The 17,231-nt window shown below is 49.2% G+C and overlaps 1 protein-coding gene across 2 annotated transcripts in view; it reads left to right on the forward strand.

Moving 5' to 3' along the window:
• LOC135390180 (uncharacterized) overlaps window positions 1–17,231 on the forward strand; it is a 112,148-nt gene that overhangs the window by 35,368 nt on the left and 59,549 nt on the right. For both annotated transcript variants that reach the window (XM_064620152.1, XM_064620153.1), the window contains 3 exons: window positions 6,135–6,378; window positions 9,064–9,223; window positions 9,288–9,421. In XM_064620152.1, coding sequence (XP_064476222.1) covers window positions 6,135–6,378; window positions 9,064–9,223; window positions 9,288–9,421 — 538 coding nt within the window. The remainder of the gene's footprint in view (window positions 1–6,134; window positions 6,379–9,063; window positions 9,224–9,287; window positions 9,422–17,231) is intronic.

Consider the following 17,231-nt stretch of genomic DNA (forward strand, 5'->3'; position numbering starts at 1 on the left):
CTATAATAATTTACCGTACACTGGGCAAGCACTGTAAAGGGGCTAACGCAGACGTGACTTGATACATATTGTTCGAGCTCACAGAACACAAACGACGAATTCCAGTCACGCATGGATTCACAGTTGGCGCATCGCGGAACCAGTGGAACGCGGCTGTCCGCCATCTTCACGCACAGATATGTGGTGCCACGAAAAGCCGTAGCTAGAATCCACTGACAAGTGCGAAGGCGCGTACACGTCACAGTGCCCGTTCAGGTGCATTTTGGTCATAAGACATGGTTGCTCCCATGCGTGTTTCGGAAAAATTATTTATTTTTATGACCTTTCCCAGTAAACCACGAACGTCTAACGGACATCTAGAGGATGGTACACCGTGGATATTTTGGATATCTAGTAGACATCCGGCTGTGTCAAGCTAACCTGGAAGGGATGTACTATGGATCGTCGGAAGCTCATCCATAACTGTATAGATGGATATCTTCTGGATGTAACAGCTGGACATTTGCACATCCAGTGGAGGTGCTTGTGAGGCATTGCGACGTCTAATATACGTCCTGTCGATGTTGCTACCGGATTAACATACGACAATATATATAGACCAGATTGCAAATCTACTTTTTCAGCTATTTTGTGTGCATGAACAGCGCAAATGCCGTAGCCGCGGCCGTAGCCCACTCGACACGGCTTGGGCATTTCTCAGTAGCCTCTGTTGGCGTACTGGATGGAACATATACTAAAATACGAGTAGTTGCGGGATGTTTGTTAAGTGTAGTGGGGCCGAAATCGTTTGTAACGGTGACGAGGATGTGTTTATGCAATTAACTCGTACGTCTGCACTGAGTCAAACTGCCCGCTAACATTTCTGATATTCCTTGCTAACAAATATTGTGCTTGTAATTCAGGCTATTGTCTATGATGAGGTTACCTAACTGAGTGGAGCTGTCAAACAGACAGGTTTTCTCTGTTGGTGGAAGAGTGCTACGTAGATACTTTGCAGAGAGCAGGACGCGAACAAATGGAAAAACTTGCTTTTACTTGTTCTCCAATTCCTCACGTTATAGCAAGATAGATTCGCTTTCTTCTAGCGCTATACGTAAAAATTACTATTAAATTGATAGTCGAAACAACGTTTCGTAAACGTACGTGTATATTATCGTATGTTAATCCGGTAGGAACATCGATTGGACGTATATTACACGTCGCAATGCCTCACAAGCACGTCCATCGGATGTGCCAAATATCCAGCTGTTACATCCAGAGGATATCCATTTATACAGTTATGAATGAGCATCCGACGACCCATAGTACATCCATTCCACGTTAGCTGGACATATTCGGATGTCTACTAGACATCCCAAATGTCTTAGATGCTTGGATCTTTCTGGTATGTCTAATAGACGTTTGTGGTTTACTGGGTTAAAGGGAGGGTCTCGCATCTGGAAACCCGTCTGTGAAACCGATTCCACTGCGTCGCCGCCGGCAGCCTACTTGTTTTTTTTTTCTCTCTTTCTCTCTCCTGAAAGTGCTTAGGGATTAAATAAGCGTAACGTAATCAGCGCTGCGGCTGCCGAGGCTTCGGTGGCGTGACATCACTACTTAAACGAAGGTATGACACTGTGACGACAATGGCGCCGTCCAGACCTCCCGCACGGCCGCGGCATTCTCGTTGGTTTTTAAAGAGTAACGTTCTCTCCTTTTTCCAGAAAATATTCCGGCATATTCTCAACGTCAAATAAGAACCAAACCTTACGCCGCTACTTGGGGCTGGGGTTGTCGTTGCTGTCGTCGGTGTTCCACGCGGAATTAAATGACATCACAGTCCATTTAAAGAATAGAAATCATAAGGAGAGAGGCTAGAAGAAAAGCTGGTAGGGAGAGTGAAGGGGGAGAGCAAGGGAGTTGTACGGAGGAAAGACCCTCTCCCAATGTCCGGGGGACGCCATGATCGATATTCTGGATTCGGACGGATTCTGCCACAGCCATTCCATGTGTGAAGACCAGGTGCGTTCGGCGCAACGGTATTCAATCCAATGCAAGTCGCTTCCGCTTGGCTCCGTGTGCCATGCCGTGTGCGAAGTGTGTTTGTTTCGTCTGTAGTCACCTGTGCGCTTGGGTTCCTTAGGGAACGAGTATCGTACGGTTTAAACCTTGTGTTGCGGCATGAAAGAACGGCGCACGGAACTCGTACGAGACGCTGTTCTTAACGCGCTGGGCCTACCGTATCGATCATGGCGGCTCGCATGTTGCGATGCCCCCCTTCGCTGTCTTGGTTTCTTGGTTCTGAGTTCTATGCTTTAACTATGAACTCCACCAAACTAGCCCGCCGACTGTGTCGGCACCAAACGGCGATTGTAGCTTGTTGGCTGTGACACGTCTTGTATGGATGAATCCGATAGGTCCCTATCCAGCCTACGCGGTCATGGTTACCTCGGCTCTGTTCCGCGCTCCGTCGGTCCGTCGCTGTTTTTCAACGAGAGCACGCATTTATTCTTATCTTCATATATGTTAGCCTTTATTCCAGAAAGCATGTGTGTGAAAAAAAGGTGCCCGCGGTGTGGACGAAATGCCTGCGTTTTGTGCTGTCGCCGTCGTCGTCGTCGTTAGAGGCAGAAACTGAATTGCGCCGCATCGTGGAAAACAAGGCGCGTCAAGCGTAGAAGTATATTGCAGCGTCCCACATTTTCTGTCCAGCATTTCAGGCCATATTACCAGGTCGCGTAAGATCGTGACCATTTTCTCGCTACTTCTAGACTGCTCTCCGACTAAGACTGTTAGAAATGAACTTCACTGCATAGCACGCTCCTAGCAAACCATAATCTCGAATGACATCGTTATCTGCCCCGATTTGTTGAAAAAGGGAGTCGTACGCCTTTTGTCACAAAAAAGGCGTACGCCCCCCCCCCCATTTTCAACAAATCATGGCGGGTAATGGTGTGTGTGTAATGCTGTAGGAAAGTGTTATGCGGCGAAGTTCATTTTTAAGGGTGTAGAGTAGAGTATCGTCCCTGAACAAGAAACTCCCCATTCATTATCATAAACTAACATTGTTCTTGTTGTTGTTGACACGGAGGAAGTGGGCAATATAGCCTTAAGCTTGGTGAAGGACAACGCTTTCAAGAAGCCGTTCAAGTTCAATTCCAATACATGACATCGGGCGCGTTCGTGCTCCGGGAACGTTCCCTCTTCCATGCACGTGCAAGTGACTTTCGGTGCACGTTCCCGTGTGCACCCTGTGCACCCCTTCTTCGGAGCAGGAGAACGCTGGGGAAGAGCGGGGCCAGTTCCGGAGCGCGACGCATGTTCCGGTGTGCCGCCTTTCGAAATGGCGCAACCGTTACAACACGTTGCAACTAGTGATGGGCAATCCGGTTCACTTTGGTGAACTCGTTCGTACAGTTCAGTTTGGTTTACTGAACCGTTCAAAAGATTCGTTCTTTCGTTCATCTTTCCGTGACGTCATAACATCATGTGACTGATCTCAACGGCGAACCGGCATCTACTTATGTGCAGGGTTGTAGGTTGTAGACAGTAACTGAGTAAGAGTTCTGTTTTGTGGGCGAGTGTGTTCCATGATGTGTTCGTACAACACATTACCGCGTTAAATCTGACAGTCACCTGCCGGCCATATTGGTTATATGTTGCGATAAGCGAATGCATGTTTATGGGACCGTCTTTCGCTGTCATGAAGAAAATAAACAACTCATTCTGCCGCACTGTAATTCTCTCGTAGTTTACATTTTCTTCAGTCCATTTTCCGCTTGCTTCCGCCTCTCGGCAGGGCTTTCTTTGGTCACGCAAATTCACTTTCATAGTTACTTTTTGGTCCCCTTCATAGTAGGTCCATTCTTTTCGCTTGCACCCCGGCCCTGAACTAGTTCAAGCAGTGCAACCCTCTCCCATTCTTTTCGCCATGGACCTCTCATGTATTTAAGAACTGGTGATGGACCTGTGCAGCACTTTTCTTTCGAAAAGAATGAACTTAGTCTACGGGAAACAGCGAGACTCACTGCGACCTGTTAGTAAGAATCGAAAGCCACCCACGATCGAGCTTACTCCCCGCTCGAGGTAGTGTTTCCGCCGTTCCCGGCGGTCGAATGAATCAACACTCAACTATTCCGGAGCGGGCGCCATCTGTCAGCATTCCTCTGAAGCTTGAATATGACAGGCCACGAGCTCGATTGGCCACACTGAGAGCTTACCGGTTTGTGATTGGCCAAGCCCCACGATCGGGGATGAATCGGAGAGCACTGAAGGCGAGTCGCAAAGCCGGGGATCGAAGAACGATAGAGAACTCAACTGAATCGAAGGAATAGGAGAACGAGGAGAACCGTTCACTCGCGAGCTGAATCGAAGAGCAACGGAATAGTTTGCTCTCAAACGGCGCACTGGTTCTTCGGTTCTCCGCGACTCGCTGCGTTCTCAGCGACTCGCTGCGTTGTGGCGTTGTTTTTGCTGGTCTCCTTTGGAATCTTAGCGTTGGTTCACTACGGCGCGTCGATATCGAGCTTTGTGGCGGACGTCGTATGGGTGGAAGTATTCAGAATCAAAAATGTGTTTTCTGATTTTTTGTTTATGATCCGCTCGCTATACGTATCGCTGGTGGTGATCTGCACTCGATAAATCCAAGTTATTTGTCAGGTATACCGGAAAAGGCCCTTTCTGGCTAGTATGTGAGATGGCGGACATGTTTTTCATGTACGTATTTAGTAATAATCAGTACTTAGAAATCTTAAACCAGTCTCCTGGTGCCTGCCTACTTCGAATTTGGCGCCTCAGTGGCTACGGTAGAGGCTCCGCATAAAAAACTAGTAATGATAAGGGTCACACGACCCACTGGCGTCAATGATTCGCGAACGAATCTTTCGAACGAGTCCCTAATGTTCACTAATTTGAACGAACACATAAGATATTCGGGCCACGCGCGCTGAGCTTCGCCTGGCTAACTACTGCGCATGCGTTCAACACTGCTTTACAACGGCGAACATAGATGGCGACACGCGCACCATCGACTGGAGGAGAGTGGAGAAACGAGAAACTGCGAAGCGAACGCAGCGAAACCTGACAAAACGGGGACGTCTAAGTGAACTGGTGAACGAGTACGATCGACAGTAGTGAATGAGTTCATTCAGTTTGTGCCAGGGATTCGTTCATTCCGAACTGTTCATTCGCGAACGACACATCACTAGTTGCAACCGCCCATGCTTTTTGTGTGTCCGGAATCATCGGATGTCGGCGGTAAATAGTGGTACGATTCCAGAGGACTGTTATGGTTTACTGCTATGTTTAGTTAAAAGCAGACGACAGAAGAAAAGCTCGATAGGAGGCGCGCGCTCAGCGACTCTGGCGCTCGGCTTCCGGATAGCCTCACAAACACCATTAAGTGGAGACACCAACGGTACGTTGCCCTAAGAACCCGGGATATGGCGCTCGGGAGCCAGCCGAACGCGCCCATTCTCGAGTAAACATAAACAAGACCCCGCCCCAACTTCCGGTGCCACGAAGACTTCCGGTTCTTCCGCGAGTAAAGACGCTCGGAATCAGCCACCATGCAGAATTATATATTTCGCTTTCCTGATTTGTTGAAAACTGTAGGCGTACGCGTTTTTGTGGCAATTTCAATTGCCACGTAAGTTTGGCACGCAAGTTTCTTACTCATCGCCCCTGGTGCTTCACCTTTTTTAATGTCGTTCTTCTGAACTTCGCGAGGTACCCGCGCACACCAGGCCCGATGTCAGCTTTCAGCGTTATCTAATGCAAGCTTTCTGCATTCGAGAGTGCTGCGAATTATGTTCTAGTATTCGGTCAGCTTCACTGCTAATCACCCTGTAAGTGCAGACGATACACTCCGGTGCACTAAAAAAAGTACACAACAAATATCTGTCGTGACTCCTCAGTGAATCAAATAGACAAGGAAGAAGCGAAAGAGGAATACGTGCCGGCACTTTACACGAATTTATAGTAGCAACTGCAGCATTCTTTGCAATGGCTAGCCTTCAACAAGTTATGTGGTGAAGTTGAGTGCACGGTAAAGTCAGCTCACGGAGTCAGCAGCTGCAATTGCGGTATGATTAGTAACAAAAACTGCGTTGCCAACATTTACTTACTGAACCTTGTACTACTATCTGCCTTTCCAGCGCTGCCTGCCAATTTCCTGCTCTGCAGTAGAACCTACATTCGAATCATGGACGATGGATACTGCGAAACTGGCCCATGTGACATGGGAGTTTTATCAGCGGATTCTCCTCACATCAACCTGACGGGCTTGGAGGATAGTTTGGCTGCGTCCAATTTGCCCGAGGGTCTACAATTGTGGCACAAGAACATCGTAAAGAATATAGCGTCCACGACTACGATGTATGGCTTGGACTTCACAACAACGTGAGCATACAAAACGCACAAAACATATACACCCAAACCTGTGCACGTTGCCGTTTCTGCTCGTGGGATGAAATACACCTGTGGCGGCTAGTAGTGCCATCGGTGCCTTGCTCAAGGAAGAAGAGAGCATCTCACGCACACCGGCCGCTGGCTTTACCCGGTTCCATTAAAACCATCTTCGCTTCTCGCCCGATCCTAGTCCCTTGTAGTCGCTCCTATCTTAGCTCCCACAATTGGTGACCCGACAGAACGCCCGCACCTTCTACCATCACTGGTCAGCCATGGCTCAATCCCCAACTCCAACAGCTTCTCAACAGTATGGCCTTCCTTCCCAGGTCAATGTCACAGAACTGAAGCTGCCGAGTTTCTGGGCAAATGATCCCGTACTCTGGTTCGTCCTCGTAGAAGCCGAATTCGCCAAACGGCACATAACCAGCCAGCAGTCAAAGTACCACCATATACTGGCTTCAGCCATATCCATCATGGCTGAAGTACGCGACATTGTCGTTAAACCTCCCGATACCAACCCTTACGACACCCTGAAGACACAGGTCATTAAACGCCTCTCCGAGTCTCTACAATAGAGATTACGGCAGTTGCTCACCACTGAAGAATTAGGTGACCGCACTCCCAGCCAGTTTTTACGTCGAATGTACCATCTCCTTGGCAGCGAGTCCTCAGCCCTAGACTATTCAGTACTCCGCGAATTATTTCTCAAGCGGCTACCGCATATGGTACGAATGATCCTTTCGGCGTCTCCAACCGAGTCGCTTCGCGACCTATCAGAACTCGCCGATCGCATTATGGAAGCAACGCCACAGTTTTCCGGCACCAATGCGGTTATTCCATCGCACGCTACTGAACCCGTCCCCCCTCTGCCAACTTCCAGTCTAGCTGTCTGCTTCTTCCGCGACACCCTACCAACTGAAGTTCAGCGCCTTTCTGCCATCGTGTCGCGCCTATCTATGACTGGAACCTGCCACTTAGATCAGCACTTCGACCCATTTGCCACCGTCTCTCAACGTCCCTACTTGCCCGAGCAATTTCGTTTTCCATCTTCAAAATGCTTCATGCACCTTCTCACCCAGGAATTCGTGCCACTCAGCGTCTTGCTTGACAAGGCTTAATTTGGCCTCGCATGAACTCTGACATCCGGCTCTGGACTCGCTCTTGCCGAAAATCGGCAGACACACAGTCACCCCTGTGCAAGCCTTTCTGCCTCCGTCTCATCGCTTCCAGCATGTCCATGTGGACATTGTCGGCCACTGCCCCCCTTCCCGTGGTTTCCGGTATCTATTTACCTGCATCGATCGCTACATGCGCTAGCCGGAAGCACAACCCGTCCAGGACATTACCGCTGACACCGTTGCCCGAACCTTCCTGTCAGTATGGGTCTCCCGATTTGGAGTTCCCGAAACCGTCACGTCGGACCGAGGCCGCCAATTCGAGTCAAAGCTGTTCAACGACGTCCTCAGATTGCTTGGCTCGACGAGGCACAGGACCACTGCGTACCACCCTTGCAGTAACGGCATCGTTGAGCGCCTCCATCAGCAAATTAAGACTTCGCTCCGCGCGCAAGCCGATCCAACTCCTTGGGTGGACAACATCCCACTGGTACTCCTCGGCCTTCGCGCCGCTCTCAAGGCTGACTTCCACTGCTCCTCAGCTGACCTAGTCTATGGTACCACCCTCCATCTCCCCGGCGCTTTCTTCGCTACTCATCAAGCCGCACCCATCAGTACCGACGCCTATCTGCAGCAGCTGCGTGACACTTTCCGTGAAATCCGCCCGGTTCCCCCGCGTCTTTCTTCGGCCCCCTCCCCTTTCATCCAGAAGGACATCGACCACGCGTCTCGTGTCTTCATCCACCACGACATCATGCGTTCCTCCCTCCAGCCTCCGTACCTTGGCCCTTACAAAGTCCTCAGGCGCGCCTTAAAATTCTTAACGCTCGACATCGCCGGCCGCGGAGACACCGTCTCATTGGACCGCCTCAAACCTGCGTATCTGGACGCACCTGACAGCCACCTCCACAGTGTCAGCTTCCCCGACCAGCCGAGTACCAAATCTGACGCCCCTGTCCCACGCCACGTCCACTGGTCTCCCCACTTGGTCCGAATCACTCCGTGACTGGCCGGGGGATTGTCTGTGGCGGCTAGTAGCGCCATCGGTGCCTTGCTCAAGGAAGAAGAGAGCATCTCGCGCACACCGGCCGCTGGCTTTACCCGGTTCCATTAAAACCATCTTCGCTTCTCGCCCGATCCTAGTTCCTTGTGGTCGCTCCTATCTTAGCTTCCACACACCTTATTAAATCAATCGTAGCCACGACACACTAGACAAAGGTTGAAAGCAGCAAGCAGGGACGGGACGAAGCGCCCCGTGCCTGCTTGCTGTTTCCGCCTTTGTCGCATGTCTCGTGGGCGCAGTTTTGGTTTATTATCTAGCGACCATACGCAAACCAGAGGATATCACTACTGTTATTTTGACACAAAAGGAGCTGGACGTATATCCATAGTGTAGACCGTGACTCGGCATATTTCATTACGCGAATAATTCTTGCAGTTGATTGCATGATGGTCACCACACATACTTAGCACAACACATTGTTCAATCAGTCCACAGAGTGGCGTAATGAGCGCTGATAATATGTTTGCGCATGCCTCATAGCGTATTTCCTCGTTTCAGATTCAGGCGTAGTAGCCTCGATCGACTCAAAGGAGAAGCAGGTGCGCGAAGGTTTAACACGTTGTGGGAAATGAACATTATGAACTTTGGTGTCCTGGACACAAATCTGACATCCCGCACCACCAGTGCAGAAATAGACGAAGTGATTACAACTGTAAAGGTAAAACATCTCTTGTCACTATTCCTCCCGACTTGTCACTATTTCTCTTGTCGCTGTTTTTTAGTTGTTACAAGAACTTCAACTTGCCAAGATGAAACAGGACGGTAACCACACAGGTTATCACTTCATAGGAGTAGCTCCTATTTACGAAAAGGACCCAGACGATATAATGAAGAACCATTTTGCCAGACTCATCCGGTGAGTGGTTGCCCGTTTACAGAATTCGTGGTTATCCATGCCCACGGCGCGCTCTGCTGCTATGCGGGAAACCGGCCTTGCAGGACGTGGTAATATTGGGAAACTCCGTTTATGGCAGTCAACAGCGAAGCAAATTTTAAGATGGCATCGTCCAACACGAAAGGACATCATGTAAAGAACACCTGCAAACGGGAAAGGCACTAGGGTGATGTGAATCTAGAGTTCAACAAAGCCAAATAAATTTTAATGCACTGTGCTTACACTCTTAAAAATTAACTTCACCGCATAGCACTCTCCCAGCCAGTCATCATCACGAATGATATCGTAGCCTGCCCTGATTTGTTTAAAATGGGAGACTTCGTGACACTGAGACTTTTCTAAGGCTTTTTTGTGACACTTATGCCGTTCATAATTGCAAATGAAAAGGCGTACGCCTCCCGTTTTCAACAAATCGGGGCAGATGACGATATCATTCGAGATTATGGTTGGATCGGAGCGTGCTATGCAGTGAAGTTCATTTTTAAGAGTGTATAGGGATTTCGTCGATTTCTGTACAGGGCCTGTGCTTACGTAGACTGATTTCTGGACAAAAAGTCAGTTTTTTAAATGTCATGGTGCGTTTTCAGTCAGTATGTCCTCTGAGCCACACTCACATAAACCGCACGACTTGTGAGTGTGAGGGTGTTCAAAGACCAGACACCTACATGACCCTCTTTTTAAGCACACCACGGACTAAGTCCTAGTATTATCGTAATACACATGCGTTAAGACTCTACGACCGGTCCGAAGGAATTCGAAAGGATAAGGGGCATTCTTCGAGGATCTCCAAAGGGCTCACAGAATAGACCGCACATATCTGTGCGTAAAGGTTTAGCGACAGGTCATTCCAGGTTATCCTAGGTAAACGTAAAAGACGGTTCTCCGCATCGCCCTAAACCTGCATTGAAAGTTTCACTGCGAAGAGGGTAAAAGAAGCGGAGGAAGTGAGCACCGCGAATACAGAAGTTCAAGCGGCTCTGACAGCACAGCCTTCGTCGCTTTCAATGAGGCAACGCAAAAGAAGCTACGTGCTTACGGCTGCCAATGGGAATGGACGAAACTCAGAGCTCTCTGGCGTCTGCGCTTTGCTTGGGAGTGTTTTCGAGGGCTTGTTTCTCGCTAAGTAGGACACGTAAAATGATAATTATTTTTCCTCAGTATTCTGGCGAACCACATCTATAAAATTGTCCCAACCCCTGTATTGTACTGTAAATGACGCCGTTTTACATTTCATATCGTTCTAACAACGCGATAAACTTGTCCATTTGATCAATCAGAGTGCGCGTTTTTGTCAAAGGCGACCTCTCAGGGTGAGAGAAAAAGCAACCCAAGACATGAAAGGAGGACAGACACGGCACGTCCGACATAACACGACACGTTCCCAAGGTGCAGCGGGAACGAGAGGCACGGGGCTGAGACACTGGACTCAATTGCACATATACATATTATACAATCAGCTTAGGGCATCCTTGATATTTTTTATTCAACACGTTAGGCGCCGAAGTGGATGAATTTGTCAATTTGACCCTTGAGAGGGAGCCCCTATTGCAGACTGTTTTGTCAAACGCGACCTCCCGGGGTGTAATGCGGGAAAGAGGTACCGGGCCCAAACACCGAGCTCAGTTTCACAATGATTTTTTCAATGATTTTGTCCATTTCACACTTGCGCGCCTTGGAGGCGATTTTGTCAAACGCCACCGCCCAGGGTGCAACAGGGAAAATAGGTACCGAGGTCTAACACTGGACTCAATTTCACATGTACATATCACACAATCAGCTTAGGACATCTTTGATATCATTTGATTGTTGAATGATATTAGGCGCCGAAGTTGATGATTTCGTCCATTTCACCCTTCAAAGAGAGCGCGCCCCGAAGGCGATTTTGTCAAACGCGACCTCCCAGGGTGTAACAGGAGAAAGAGGTACCGGACCCAAACACTGGGCTCAATTTCACAGGTACATATCACTCAATCAGCTTAGGGCATCTTTGATATCATTTGTGTATTAAATTATATTATGCGCCGAAGTTGATGATTTTGTCCATTTCAATTCCTTCAAAGAGTGCGCGCCCCGAAGCCGATTTTGTCAAACGCGACCTCCCAGGGTGTAACAGGAGAAAGAGGTACCGGACCCAAACACTGGGCTCAATTTCACAGGTATATATCACTCAATCAGCTTAGGGCATCTTTGATATCATTTGTGTATTAAATTATATTATGCGCCGAAGTTGATGATTTTGTCCATTTCAATTCCTCCAAAGAGTGCGCGCCCCGAAGCCGATTTTGTCAAACGCGACCTCCCAGGGTGTAACAGGAGAAAGAGGTACCGGACCCAAACACTGGGCTCAATTTCACAGGTACATATCACTCAGTCAGCTTAGGGCATCTTTGATGTCATTTGTGTATTAAATTATATTATGCGCCGAAGTTGATGATTTTGTCCATTTCAATTCCTTCAAAGAGTGCGCGCCCCGAAGCCGATTTTGTGAAACGCGACCTCCCAGGGTGTAACAGGAGAAAGGGGTACCGGACCCAAACACTGGGCTCAATTTCACAGGTACATATCACTCAATCAGCTTAGGGCATCTTTGATATCATTTGTGTATTATATTATATTATGCGCCGAAGTTGATGATTTTGTCCATTTGACCCCTTAGAGTGCGCGACCAAAGGCAATTTTATTAAACGCGACTTCCCAGGGTGTAACAGGAGAAAGAGGTACCGGACTCAAACACTCGGCTCAAGTCCAGAGTTACATATCACACAATGAGCTTAGGGCTTTCTTTAATATCATTTGTTTATTAAATGATATTAGGCGCCGAAGCTGATGATTTTGTCCATTTCACCCTTCAAAGAGTGCGCGCCCCGAAGACGATTTTGTCAAACGCGACCTCCCAGGGTGCAACAGGAGAAAGAGGTACCGGCACCAGCTTAGGTCATCATTGATATCATTTGTTTATTAAATTAAGTGATATTATGCGCCAAAGTTGATGATTTTGTCCATTTGACCTCTAGAGTGCACACCCTGGAGGCGATTTTTTCAAATGCGACATCCCAGGGCGAAAGAGGTACTTAATTTCACATATACATATTACACAATCGACTTAAGGTATGTGACAACTTTTTCTTTGATCTCAGTTGTCTCGCGACGTAAACACCCAATTATTATTAATATTTTTCTTAATTAAATGATAAGGAGCGTCGAAGTTGATCAAACTACCCCTTTGACCCTTTAGAGAGTGCGATGATTTTTTCAAGTGCGACGTCCCAGGGTGTAACAGGCGGAAGAGGTACGGGGCTCGAACTCTGGGCTCAAGTTCACATACAGGGTGTCCCACCGAAAAAGGGCCAGGGGCTAAAGAAAAAACGGAGTGCTCAACAGAAATGGAACCAACTGTACGTGCTTGGCAGTTGTGTGGTCTATCCAAAAATATTTTTTTCATCGCCCCTTGTCAATAAATTGTCGGTTTTAGCTCTCAGATGTCAATGAAGAAGTTGTAGTACATGTAGAAAAAGACGCAACTGAAGTGGTTCGAGGTTGCTATGACTTGTGGCTTCGTTTTTTCCCAGGTATAAAAATTTGTTTCAGAAGCCGCGCGCACCGCAGAGCGCTCCCCTATAATTCGGCGCCCGCGCGCGACGATTGCAGTGCACTCTGATAGGTGTGCCGTGAAACAGATGAAATATCTTCCTCTTGTGTGACGTGGCCCAAGGATGGCCTCCAAGCGCTAATCTCAAGGTCACTGTACGCCGGACGGCGCTGGAATCGTCGCGCGCGGGTGCCGGATTGTGGGCAGCGATCTGCGGTCCGCCCTTCATCTGAAACCAACTTTTAAACCCGAGAAAAAACGAAACCACAAGCCATAGCAACCTCGAACCATTTCAGTTGCGTCTTTTTCGACATGTACTACAACTTCCTCATTGACATCTGAGAGCTAAAACCGATAATTAAAAAGTGCGATTAAAAGGGGGCGATGAAAAAAAATATTTTTGGATAGACCACACAACTGCCAAGGACGTACAGTTGGTTCCATTTGTGTAGAGCACTCCGTTTTTCCTTTAGCCCCTGGCCCTTTTTCGGTGGGACACCCTGTATACATATTACACAATCGGCTTGAGGTATATGATACCATTTTTCTTTTATTAAATGATATCGAGCATCGAAGTTGATGAAACTATCCATTTGACCCTTCAGATCGTGCGCCTCAGAGACGATTTTTTCAAATGCGACCTCCCAGGGTGCAACAGGCGAAAGGGGTACGGGGCTCGAATTCTGGGCTCAATTTCACATATACATATTGCGCAGACTGCGCCTGTTACCCAAATAAAGGAACTAAATACCGTTACCCGTTACTTCAGAAAACAGTAATACGTTACTCGTTACCAATATACAAACGTAACGAGTTCTCGTTCCTCACAGGTAACGAGTTACTTTTACGTTACCGCCGCATAGCTAAAGGAGCCAACAAACATGCCGTCACTTGCCTTCAACTCTGTATTAATGAGGAATTGCACTTCAAAAGAAGCTGATACTCGAAATTTACATCAGTGATCTTCGTTCTCCTTCGTGTGATGACACCTGCTGCCGAGCTGAACAGTCGCTCCGCAAAATCTGCACGGATTGCGCCACACGGAGTGCCGAAATGTACTCCCCCGCGTTGATGAAAAGGAACGAGTAACGTCAGTAATGAGTTTTGTAACTTTTTTAACTAACAATTTTTGTAACTGATTCCGTTACTATTACCATTTTTTTAAAGTAACTGAATCATCACTTCGTTACCAAGAAAAGTAACCGTTACCAAGTAACGAGTTAGGCACAACTCTGATATTGTGCGACCGGCTTAAGGTATATGATATATTAAATGATATGGAACGTCGAAGTTGATGAAACTATCCAATTCACCCTTCAGAGTGCGCGCATCGGAGACGATTTTTTCAAACGCGAACTCCCAAGGTGTAACAGGCGAAAGAGGCACCGAGCTCGAACTCTGGACTCAATTTCACATATACATATTACCCAATCGGCTTGTAGCGACAAGAACCAAGAAGCGCGGCGCAAGCTCTGCGAGCTCGTTCTGACCGCCAGTTCAGTTTAGTTCCTTCAGTAAAACTTGTCCTGCTCACGCCTGTTGCCTCCTGCTTCCACAATGGTGACCCGGGCGTGATCAGCTATGGACAACGCCCCGTCCGTTCCAGCGGCTGTGGAGGACCAGCCCCCGCCTGTGCAAGGGGCTACGCAGAACGCCCCATCCGCCCCCTTAGTATCTCACTTCGCTATTAAGCTGCCTCCGTTCATACGGCCCCGCCTGACCTCTGGTTCAGTCAAGCGGAAGGTCAGTTTGCGTTGGGCCACATCACAACATCTTAGTCGACGTCGCAAGGCGAAGGCTCCTCGATACGCTTTCCGGCGCCGCCGTTAACGGGGCATCAACCAAACTTCCCCCCATCGGTTTAACAACTCCGTGCCCAGCCGATCCGACATACGCGGCAATCCTCAAAGAATTTCCGTCGTTGACTTCCCAGTGCGATTGGACGAAGCCCGTCAGTCACCCAGTGGTCCACCGCATATATGCCGAAGGTCGGCCAGTGTTCGCCAAAGCCCGTCGCCTGAGCCCAGAAAAGCTAGCCATTGCCCGTCAAGAATTCGATCACATGCTCGCCGTCGGGATCATTAGGCCACCATCCAGCAGCTGGTCATCGCCATTGCATATGGTTCCTAAAAGGACTGGCGATTGGAGACCATGCGGCGACTATCGCGCGCTGATCCTTGCAACAACTCATGACCGTTACCCATTACCAAATATATCCGATTTCACAGGAGGTTTAGCTGGAGTTAAGTTCTTCTCGAAAATAGGTTTAACGAAGGCCTACCACCAGATTCCGATGGCAGAGGAGGACATCACCAAGGCAGCCATCGTTACTCCCTTCGAGTTCCTTCGAATGCCATTCGACCTCTGAAACGCCGCACAATCATTTCAGCGTTTCATTGACAACGCTACTCGGGGCGTTCCTTTTGTTTCTGCCTACCTCGATGACCTGCTCATAGCCAGCGTTTCACTTGAAGGGCCCTTGCAACACCTTCGTGTGTTGTTCCAACGCCTTGCCGAGCACGGTCTTCTCATAAATGTCGACAAATTCAGTGTCTCGTCACTGGAGTTCCTCGGCCATCACGTCGACGCCACCGGCAGAAGTCCACTTCAAAACAAGGTCCAGAAAGTGCAGGATTTTCCCATTCCAACGTCAAGCACCCAGCTACGCCGTTTTCTGGGGTTACGCCGTTTTATTCCTCACTGTGCCGCTATCCTCCGACTGCTCGCCGAACTCCTTCGCTCGGCTCACAAGCCTCCGGCCGGCTCAGCCGGCCTAGTTTGGACTCCTGACCAGATGAAGGCGTTCGCTAACGCCAAGAACGCCTTAGCATCCGCAGCGGCGTTGGCTCACCCCGTCAATGACGCACACACATCCGTCATGGTCGACGCCTATAACCAAGCTATCGGAGCCGTTCTACAACAGTACATCGATGGCCATTGGCGTCCGCTAGCGTTCTTTTCGCGGAAGCTGTTATCTGCCGAAGAACAGTACAGCACCTTTGGCCGTGAACTTCTTGCCGCTTTTGCAGCCGCGAAGCACTTTCGATTCTTCTTGGAAGACAAGCGGTTCATCGTTTTCACGGACCACAAACCTCTCATGCATGCCTACACCTCCGGCAGCAGTCGCTATTCCTGGCGCGAAATCCGCCAGCTCGCTTTCCTGTCAGAGCCCAGCGCAACTTTCGAGCGCGTCAAGGGAGCGGACAACATTCCGGTCCACACCCTCAGACCCTCAGCCGCGTCTCGTCCATCCGTCACACCCGCTGAACTTCTCGGAATTCGCACGCTACCACCGTGACGACCCTGAGCTGCAGCATGTTCTAGCGGGCCGCTCCTCCCTGGTGCTCCGGCCAGTCCGTTTTCCAACAGTTCCTGACCCGATCTTCTGCGATACATTTACCGGAACGGAACGACCGTTTGTTCCAAAAAGTCTCCGGCGCCAAGTTTTCACCACACTTCACTCGCTTTCTCATCCTGGCATCAGAGCCACGCAGCCCCTCGTGGCCGCCCGTTATATCTGACTCTAGATGAGCACGGATCTCCGCAACTGGGTCAAGTCATGTCTCCAGTGTCACAGAGTCAAGGTCCACCGATATGCGGTATCCCCTTTCGCGACGTTTTCCTTGCCGAGCGCACCTTTCGATCAGGTACATATCGACATTGTGGGACCACTGCCGCCTTCGAACGGCCATCGCTATCTCCTCACATGTATCGACAAATATACTAGGTGGCCTGAGGCTGCACCCATGCCCGAAACTGTGGCGCGAACCTTTCTTTCCACATTGGTTGCCCGTTTTGGCGTTCCTTCCCTGATTGTCACTGACCGCGGGAAGCAGTTTGAATCTCGACTCCTTTCGTCACTCACTCAGCTTCTCGTAACCAATCGCTCGTAACCAATCGCTGTCGTGCAACTGCATACCATCCTGCAGCCAACGGCCTTGTGGAGAGATTTCATCGTTCACTCAAGGCTGCCATTATGGCGTACGAAGACCCTTCGCACTGGCAGGAACCCCTTCCCTCATACTCCTCGGGCTCCGGTCGTCGTGGAAAGCGGATATCAGGTGCTCACCTTCAGAACTCGTTTACGGCACTGCGCTGCGACTTCCCGGTCAGTTCTTCGACGATCTCCATCGATCCCTCGGCCTTTTTGCACCGCCTCCGGGGTCATTTCGCACATATCCG

The sequence above is a fragment of the Ornithodoros turicata genome, chromosome 3, assembly GCF_037126465.1.
Source record: "Ornithodoros turicata isolate Travis chromosome 3, ASM3712646v1, whole genome shotgun sequence".
Lineage (NCBI taxonomy): Eukaryota > Metazoa > Arthropoda > Arachnida > Ixodida > Argasidae > Ornithodoros > Ornithodoros turicata.